At 45.7% G+C, this 10,000-nt stretch overlaps 2 protein-coding genes across 2 annotated transcripts; one reads left to right on the top strand and one right to left on the bottom strand.

Moving 5' to 3' along the window:
- The first annotated feature begins 2,436 nt into the window (after positions 1–2,436).
- LOC123053381 (MEIOTIC F-BOX protein MOF) lies at positions 2,437–4,599 on the top strand. The gene is made up of 3 exons (XM_044476850.1): positions 2,437–3,582; positions 3,897–4,057; positions 4,138–4,599. Exons 1-3 carry the CDS (start codon positions 2,683–2,685, stop codon positions 4,145–4,147), a joined length of 1,071 nt encoding a protein of 356 aa, XP_044332785.1. The 5' UTR covers positions 2,437–2,682; the 3' UTR covers positions 4,148–4,599.
- Positions 4,600–8,240: 3,641 nt separating this feature from the next.
- On the bottom strand, positions 8,241–9,547 carry LOC123049407 (serpin-Z1). Its single transcript, XM_044472327.1, has one exon. It carries the CDS (start codon positions 9,501–9,503, stop codon positions 8,298–8,300), a length of 1,206 nt encoding a protein of 401 aa, XP_044328262.1. The 5' UTR covers positions 9,504–9,547; the 3' UTR covers positions 8,241–8,297.
- Positions 9,548–10,000: the final 453 nt, after the last annotated feature.

Raw genomic sequence — 10,000 nt, 5'->3', positions numbered from 1 at the left:
GTTTGCTTTTGCCTTTTTTCTTCTTTAACTTTTTATTTTACCGGGTATTCTTTCTTTGACTTGTTGACCATAAAATCTTACTTGGACTTTTGTTGAACTGGGTGGCTTGCTTGAACCCATGAGGGTTGGCTTGAACTTTTGTTGACTGCTTTGAGTTGTGTTGATTGTCCTTGTGGCAATGACACGTATAGGGGTGGGAACGTAAGTAGGATTAGAGCCATTACTACAACAATACGGAATGTTTTCACAACAAAATGAAACTTCTACTATTATCGTGAGTTGGCCACATCTTCTTTATCAGTTCCGGTTGACTTCACCCACCTTCCATGAATTTCTGACTCTCAAGTTGTCAGTGAAATTTTAACTAACAATATTTCAATGATTGAAGTTTTTGATAAAACTATCTAGTTTTACGTGTGACAAAATAACATCATGTGATATTTTAGAAAAGATACACATATCATATAAATATCAAGGGAAAAATTAACCACTGCGACAGACAGACAACAAGGCACAAAGCAAGCGAACAATAAGTAAAATAGCATCAAAAACCAAGTTGCTCATCTCTTTCATCGATTGTAAGCTGCTTGCCGGAGCTTGAAAATTGCACTGAAGCGACAGAAAGAGAAGACACATCTAAACACCGTTGTCATACCAAGCTTTGAAGAATGCAATAGGAACTCAATGATATAAATTACATCTACTAACTTCAGAAGGAATATGTGATATTTTAGAAAAGATACACATGTCATATAAATATCAAGGGAAAAAGTAACCACTATGACAGACAGATAACAAGGCACAAAACAAGCGAACAATAAGTAAAATAACATCAAAAACCCATGTTGCTCGTCTCTTTCATCGATTGTAAGCTGCTTGCCGGAGCTTGAAAATTGCACTGAAGCGATAGAAAGAGAAGACACATCTAAACACCGTTGTCATACCAAGCTTTGAAGAATGCAATAGGAACTCAATGATATAAATTACATCTAGTAACTTCTAAAGGAATATCGGTTAGGGCATTACCCAACGTAGCAACAAATTTCACAGCAGCTACTGTCACATGCCCTTCACTGACGTCAAATTGGACGCCGTCGAGATAGGGTGAGGCCAAAAAGACCTTACTCCAACGCGACATTGCCACCACCACCTCACAAATGCTACTCATCAATCCTACTAGGGAACAAAAGCACAAGGAAACACAAGAACCTACTAGAAGTAAGAGAACAAAAGGTACAGGGGCCGACTCCTCTTACCACCAACGAAGCTGTAGGATGGAAGAGAGGAGGGGGCCAAGATGGCGGCGGTGTAAAGTAGCCATTTGGTGGCGGATATTGTTGGTAAAAAGAGGTTGGCAGTGTACAAGTCATGTGTGGATTGAAATGTGGAGACGAGGAAGCTAGCTGATACCATTTTTGTGATTATATGGAAACACATGTAGTGAGTATTGTAAAACATAAATAATAACAATCGTAGTAGGAGCAGCAGCAGCAACAACAACAACAACAGAAATTGCTTTTGGAGGCCGAGCTCCATGGAGAAAATTCAAATTTTTACATTTCAAAAAATCCTGAAAAAAAAATATCCAAAAATAGATGAAGGCATAGTGCACAAGTGTGTAAATTTTCAGGACGAAATACGTCGAAATGAGGGCCGTGCAAAAAAGGAAAATATGAGGTTTTTAACACATGATACTATTCATCATCCAAAACCATGAATTTCTCTTTTTTGTACAGGTCGCATTTCAATGCATTTCATCCTAAAATTTTACACACAAATACCTCACATCCTTGTACTTGTACAATTTTTTTTCCAGATTTTCTTGAAACCAAAAATTTGGAATTTTGAATTTTTCAAAAAAAGGCCTCTATGAAGGCCGAGAACCAAAACACCATCCTCTAGTAGTAGTAGCAGCAACAGTAGTAGTAATCATAAAAATTATAGTAAATTATATGAAATTAAATAACAAAAAGAACTTTTTTTAACACAGTACAATCGAAGTCACTCACATACACTCACCCTATGAACGCATGCACACACACCTTACCCCTATGAGCACCTTCGAGAGACTGAGTCGGCATAACATCTTGAAAATCTATGAAGTCACGACAGACGTCTTGCAGTCGACGGAAAGGTCTCCTCCTGCTGAACGAACATCGCGGGAAGGTTGAAATAAATTCAGGAATAATGCGAGCATCAATGTCAAATTTATAACTTTGGGCTGGGATACCGTTGTCCTCCTTATCATCCAACCATAGGTTGGTCCATCAAAAAGTGTTTTTTTTACAATAAGAACCAAATAAATTAAAATGTTTTTTAGGGAAGTAAATTAAAATAACTAAAGAAAGAAAACAAAATAAGAAAACAAAAACAAAAAGAGAACCCACATGGGCCAGCCCAGGTAGTTGGTTTCTAGCTCGCTCTCGTATTACCCGCTAGGGGCATTCGCCATTCCCCAAACCCTCCCCCACCATCATCTCAAGCGCCACCGGTCGCCGGCACGACCCGATCGCCGTCCGCGCTTGAACGGATGTGGTGGCAAGCTACTCCTCATACGGCCTCCTCGGAGATTTCTCGGCTTAGTGAGCCCGGGGCAGCGGACTCGCGTGGCTATGGGTGTCCCAGAGCGTAAGAATAATCAAGAGCAGATCTGATTGGGTAGGTGCTGCACAGGAAGAGGAGATGTCGCCAGAGCCAGCGGCGAAGCGTGCGAGCTCAGGCGGCGGCCAAGCCGTCGCCTTCGCGGGCGACCGTCTAAGCAACCTGCCGGACGGCCTCCTCCACGCCGTCATGTCCTTTCTCCCGGCCCCGCAGGTCGTGCGGACGAGCGTGCTGTCGCGGCGGTGGAGGGACCTCTGGCGCTCTACCCCCTGCATAAGCATCGAAGAGCGCGACTTCGAGATTACCACTGGGAGTGGGGCAGGGGGTGGCCTCGACGAGCGGGAGGAGAGATGGCGCAAGTTCGAGGACTTTACCACCAACCTGCTCTTGTTCCACGACAATGTCGCGTCCTTGGATAAGTTCCTGCTATATGCTAGTGCTACTCGTGCCTGTGCACTTCGCCTCCGAGACTTGGATAGATGGGTGCGACGTGGTATCAAATACTGCCCCCAAGTGATAGAGATTATTATCTCTTCGTGTCCTCGCATTCAGTTTCCTCATATGGGAGCGAGTTCTTCCCGCCTCAAAAGCTTGCATCTTTATGGTTTCTATCTGAACAACCAATTCGCCGAGCTGCTCTGTTCCGGGTGCCCTGTCCTGGAAGATTTGGTGCTCAGGAGCTGCGTCAAAGGTTTTCAAGAAATTAAGTCACGCACATTGAAGAAGCTTGTTGTCGACTCCTGTCGCAGTCTCTCTGGTGATCCGGTGGTTATCGTGGCACCCCGTGTTGCGTATCTCCAACTGGGTATTTCATATGGATGCTATTCCAACGGTATTTCGATATATGAGACAGCTTCTCTTGTGAAAGCATCAATTCATTTGCTTTGTCTTGGTGAAACATTCAATTTGAAATGTCAACAACGGCTTCTCGGTAACCTGTGCAATGTGCCGAATCTGGAGCTATCGGGTTTCGACGCAATGGTATGCCTTGCTAGACATGTTCTTGTGTTTACTCATTTATGTTGCAAGTAAAGATTCCCATGTGTTCCTAACAGATTACCTGTTCATCTTGCACATGAGTAATCAATTGAATTGACCGTTAAATAAGGTTCGTTATTTACTTTTCATATCCATATAGATTTGATTCATGTGAGGAATATTTTGACAATTATGGCATACAATACTATACATCAGTAAAAGGACGAATCATTCGCTGTTAATTTGATTCTTAATGTCAGGAATATTTTGACAATTGAGTGATGCTTAAATTCAGTTTTGTTTTGTATATATTCCAGGCGATGCTCGTTGAGGAATCGGTTAAATTCCCAATATTTTCTAACCTGCAAACCTTGTCACTTGAACAATGTTTGCTTGATAAATGTGAACTCAACACCAAGCTGGACGCTTTGTTCAAAATGCCCCTTGTTTGGAGAAGCTTACCTTGCAGTGCTGCATGGTAATTAACCTTTTTATGTTTACTGGCCTGTCTTATGATTTGTTTAGCTTCTGACATGAATCTTGTGGTCCTGTCAAAAGTTTCCAGTAGAATCAGCGAAAGAGGGGCAGCTCGTGAGAAAAAACATAATTCTTCAGCGACAGGACCAAAATACTTTCCAGTGCCTGAAGTTGAAGCTCATAGAAGTTGTGTATGAGGAGGACCATGATCACCAACTGGTCGAACTTTTGTGGGGAATTGGGAGGAGGCTACCAAATGCCAATATCATACTCAACAATTATTTTATGGATTAAAACTTTCATCATGCGTATGGTAACTTCGCCATGATCCTCGTTGTGTCAAGGGTTATTCTTTGTTTATTGGTACTTAATTTGCTAGTACTGGTACTTCAAAACAGGTGAAATAAAAGTTGTTGACATGGTAAACTTCTGTATAATATTCTCACTACAGCACATCGAATGGGGCATAGAAGTTGAATTATGTATTCACTTTGTTACCCGCTTTTGGACTGCCAAATATGTTGCTAGTATGTTTATGCATAATCTGACGCTCTGTTATAATGCTGATGCTTTTGAATTGAAGATGCGGTGGTGGATAAAGCTAATCAATTGTTAGCGCATTCTTATTTTTCTGGAAAAGTTGGCGCTAAGTGTCCCTATGCAAACTATAGTACTCTACTAAAACCGAACAATATCTGGCACAATTTGTGTAGAACAAGTCTTGGTTTTGTGTTTTTTTTTTTTTTGGAAAGAAATGTGTATGCATATCACAGATGCATAATTTCCAAACAAAATGATGCTGATTTACACAAGAATGTCATTTGCACTCTAGTTAGAATGTGATGGCGAGGTAAGAGTGGAGTGAGCTAGTGACTGTCAAACAAAACTGTGGAATGATGTAACTAGGTTATTTTTTTGTATCAGCAAACGAAATTAAGATCTGTATCATATACTCCCTCCGTCCCATAATATAAAAGCATTTCGGACACTACACTAGTGTCAGAAACATTTTTATATTACAGGACGGAGGGAGTAGTATAATTATGCGCCTGGATAGCGACATACACTTCGGTTATGCATGTCGTTATATCATGCACAAACAGCTTACCAGTTAACTACAGCAGCCGGCTTGCCATGTCGCGGCATATTAACTGCCTTATCTGCAAACAATCCTATTCTGGTGATCCTAACTTTATTTCGTTTGTAAAACAATCCACGTACAAAGTGTTGATATACTTGCAAGTGAAATTTGTGGTAGCAAAATGTGTTGTCGGTGTTCTGAGACCGGCGGTGTTCTGAGACCGGCGGTGCTGTGATAACGAGTTTGTACGGAGCAAATGTGAGTGATAGATTGAGGTGGTAGCACATGAGACGCATGATCTACCCATGCTTGGGTCCTCTACAAGAAGATATACCCTACTCATGCCTTTGGTAGTTGTATTGCTTGCGTGTTGACCATCGACCGCGAAGATCTTTGAAGAGAGGTGCTTCTTGTGTTACAAGCTCTCGGCCCGTGGCGGCAGCCGAAGAGGAAGATGAGAGGTAGGTGGAAACCCTAGCTAGATGGCTCTAGAATGTCGTGTCTTAGCCCCAGAGGGTCCCTAGCTCGGCTCATATACTTAGTCGAGTTTGGTTACAGGCTCGAGTCGGACTACTGGTGGGTTTGCGCCCCTTGGTCGCATGGGACCGCTCCCTTGTCTCCCAAGTTGGTATGGTGCCCGGCTTGCGCCTATGCCCGAGCTCTTGACTTGATACCTTAATAGACGGTGTGGCATATCCTCGTCAGTAGTTTCCTGAGTGCCACGCGGCCTGGCCGTCAAGAGGTTATGCGAGACTTGTTGAATTTCTGCAAGAGAAAGAGAAAATGGATTTCTATGTGTCTACCATAGTCTTCTTCATGTGGGCGTCCGATTGAAGTCTTTTAGGGTGATAACCCACAAGTGTAGAGGATCACCATCTTCGATGATAAGTATCACAAACCAAATCTATTGATCCGATGCAAGGTGAGCCAAAAAATACTAATATGCTCTAGAGGTAGCACCGCTTATTGGTTGCACCATTATCCAGACAGTGTCTCTAGCTTTGTATTGCAGATTGTAACACTATTTCCAAGGAATAAAGCCCACATTTATTCGCTAAAATGAAATCCAATCACACTTACAAATGTGAGCCCCAAAACATCAGCGGCCGCGTCCGCATGCAGCGCCCTGTCACTCGATTTCACCCGACCATACTCCCCATTTGAAAATTTCCATTTTCATACAAAGTCATGCAACATCAGATAAAACATAGTAGGAACTAGCAAACCACCACATACACTACTCGTCATTGGATATGTAAATGACTTTCGTGCCAGCTGCTGTCCTCGTAGTCATTGGTGGCCAGGCGAAACAATGGCCCCTGTCGTCGTTCTCCTCGTACGCGAAGGCGTCCTCAAGCTCCATGTCCGCCTCCGGGAGGAAACGGCGGTTTGCCTCCACCTTCGCCTCGGACTGGATGGAGTTGAGGATGGCTTCCAACGTGAATAACGTGTAGTAGGTGATCTTGCTGCGAACCATGGCGCCGTCGGCGTCGGTGAACCTATGATTCAAAGTGGAATGGAGAGTTGCAGCGTGTTTGGTTCGAGGGAATTAGAGATGGGGAATGGGAGTTGAGGGGTAAGGAGATTAAAAGTCCACTGTTTGATTAGAAGGAATGAGAGTTTAAGGGGGTGTTTGTTTTCAGGGACTTTTTTATGTAGGGACTAGAAAAAGTCCCTCTTAAAGACTTTTTTACCAAACGGGAGGGACTTTTTAGGGACTAAACTAGGCATTTGGGACTAAATGAAGAAGACTCTCAAGGAGAGTCTTTTTGGGACTTTTTGGGACTTTTCCAATAATGCCCCTCCATGCACCCATTGGCCCGCCACCCCATCGTGTTGTTTGATTGTTATTTTTCTATGGGGGTGTTTGTTTCCAGGGACTTTTTTGTGTAGGGACTAGAAAAAGCCCCTCTTAGAGACTTTTTTACCAAACGGGAGGGACTTTTTATGGACTAAACTAGGCATTTGGGACTAAATGAAGAAGACTCTTAAGGAGAGTCTTTTTGGGACTTTTTGGACTTTTCCAACAATGCCCCTCCATGCACCCATTGGCCCGCCATCCCATGGTGTTGTTTGATTGTTATTTTTCTATATACTAGGGGCAACATGGTCATTTAATAACCTCTAGAAAGGGACTAGGGACTTTTTAGTCTCTGGAAACAAACAGGGAGGGACTTTTTAGGGACTAGGGACTTTTTAGTTGGGACTAGAAAAGGTCCTAGGACTAGAGAACCAAACACCACGTATATACTAGGGGCAACATGGTCATTTAATAACCTCTAGGAAGGGACTAGGGACTTTTTAGCCTCTGGAAACAAACAGGGAGAGACTTTTTAGGGACTAGGGACTTTTTAGTTGGGACTAGAAAAAGTCTTAGGACTAGAGAACCAACCACCTAAGTGGGAAGGGGACTGGGAGTTGAGGAAGCCAATTCCCACCGATTTCTTCCTAGGGGTACTTAATTCGTGAGCAGAGTTCTATCCCACGCTAATTCACATCATATGCCAAACAAGGGAATGAAAGTAAAAATCTACTTCCCGTGCCTAATCCCTTCATAAATACCCTTGTGCAAACTCCCATTCCCCTGCCGAGTGTTTACCAAACAGGCAGCGATGGTGAGGACGGGAGGAATGAGAATGGGACAGGGCTAGGGTTGCGTCGTTGTCCAACTTAGATAGCAAGACTTGATCCTCGTGCGGCGTGCGAGAGCGGTGACATGAATACATCCCCACCCGGCCTGAGGAGGCGCACCTCGAACCGATGTGTTTTAGCACGGGCCCATCCTTCAGTCTGATGTGATGGATGCGCCGGGCGACGATCAGCTCGAACGTTTGGGCCTTGTTTGATTGGTCCGGTTTGATGACTATATTTTGTCCGAGCACTTATCGGGCAGCTCGCCCGGACAATTGGGTACAGGATTCATAGACAACCTATATGATGCCCACCTGAGTTGTACGGACCCCTAGAAAACCCCTGAGTTAAGGTAAACAACAAAATACCCCTAGAAAGAAGAGACAACAAAACGAAGGAAAATATCACAAGCCCGTGTATGGGCTGACAGTGACACTAAACAGTCAATTTTGGATTGAAGTACTACAAAGATTCATAGCGAGTAACGCCTCGCAATACTTGTTGCAACAAATTCATAATATTAATTGCTCTAAGAGAGAGGATTGACAACTTGGCCGGCGAAAAGAATTACGCCATTGTTGTCCTCCTCTTTGATGATGAAAAAAAGGAATGGGTGATCGGCGACGAAGTCTACGACCTTCTCCGATGGCAGGCAACACCCCAGAATCTCCATGTCGGTGGCTGCGGCGGCCACGGTACCTTGCTCGTTGATGTTGACAGAGCACTGGTGGACGACGGACGACACCGCCATCGGCATCTTGGAATCGTGCTCGTCCAAGGCCAGCATCTCCGAGAAGGACTGACCGGCTGGATTGAGACGGAACGGCAGGTCCAGCCCGAGATCACGGAGGAGGTGCGAGGCCTCGAGCCGTTGCGACACGTCGAACTTGGGGATCCTCAGCTCGGCCGTGGGGACCAGTTTCTCCGGCACGGCGAATAGCACGGATGGGTCAGAGCTGAGCGCGCGCACCAACTCCGGCAGCCCGCCGCGATCGTCAGGAAGGTAGATGCACATGGAGGAGCGACAGTCCTGGTAGTGGCCGCAGTAGGGCATCCACAGGACTTTGAAGCCGGGGTGGCAGGCGATGCACATGTTCTCGTGCAGGTAGCCCCCCACCATGAAGGGCGTGCGAACGGCGTGCCCGGGCGAGACGTAGAAGTCGCCGTCTTGTGTGAGCTCAGGGTCGAAGGGGTCGTACCAGTAGCCTCTGAAATAGAGCGCGTTGGCGAGGACGACGACCGTGGCGGCGTTGATGGAACCCTCAGGTACAAGCTCCTTCCACCGGCCGCCTGTCTCGCCCTCGAACCACTCGTTGATCTCGGACCTGGCCTGCTCGGGGTTTGACCCAAAGCAGACGGCTCGCGCCTCCGCGTTGAACCTGGATGCCGCCATGGTCGCGAAGGTGGGCTTGAGGTGGAGAGAGGAGTCGACCCACACCCCAGTGGCGCACCGGACCATGGGATGTCCTTCCTCGTCCTCTTCCTGGTGGCTCGGTGTTTGGCCAAAGTGGGACACGAGGGCAGCATGCGCTTCAGCGCCGGCGGGGCCCAGGAAGGAGACGATCTGGTCCCGAATGGCACCGGTGGTACCAGCCGCGAGGAGGGACAGGATGGCGTGGAAAGACGCCGGCGAGAAGGCGAGGTTTTGCTCGCCGCGGAGGCCGAGGCCACGGAGGAGGCGCATCGAGAGGGCGGCCTGGTCCTTCATGGCGTCCACGACCTGCTGCTCCTCCATGGCTTGCTCCTCACTTGGCGGCTGTGCTTTTCTTGGTTTGCTCATCGCAGATCGGTCCTGCTGGCCGATGGTTGGATTATGTACGCAAATAATAAAGGGCAGCCATTAATCACACGAGATACGGGGATACAATTAAACAAATACTATAATTGTTATGTATTTAAAGCAAATTAATAACAAACCAAATATATATAAGCATATCTGTACTTTTTTTCATGGTAATACGTGTCTCATTTATAAAATAAAGATCCGGTTACAAGGCACGTAAGCACCAACATTACAAGACTGAAAAGATAGGATAATCCTATGCAAAATACCAGCGCCTGTTCTTTTCCTCCGACACCACCGAAGCGGCCACCAAAGGGAAAGAAAACAGACCACCTCTTCACCCGAGCTCGAGCGGCTCCATCGCTGATCAGCAGCTTTACGGACCTCGAAAGTAGTTTGCCAGAAGCAAAACCATTGCTGTTGAAAGAATCAGACCGGGGCAACATGTC

This window comes from Triticum aestivum, chromosome 2D (genome assembly GCF_018294505.1).
Source record: "Triticum aestivum cultivar Chinese Spring chromosome 2D, IWGSC CS RefSeq v2.1, whole genome shotgun sequence".
NCBI classification, from domain to species: domain Eukaryota; kingdom Viridiplantae; phylum Streptophyta; class Magnoliopsida; order Poales; family Poaceae; genus Triticum; species Triticum aestivum.
Note: the sequence above shows the minus strand (reverse complement) of the source record. Positions and strands in the feature narration are given on the sequence as shown.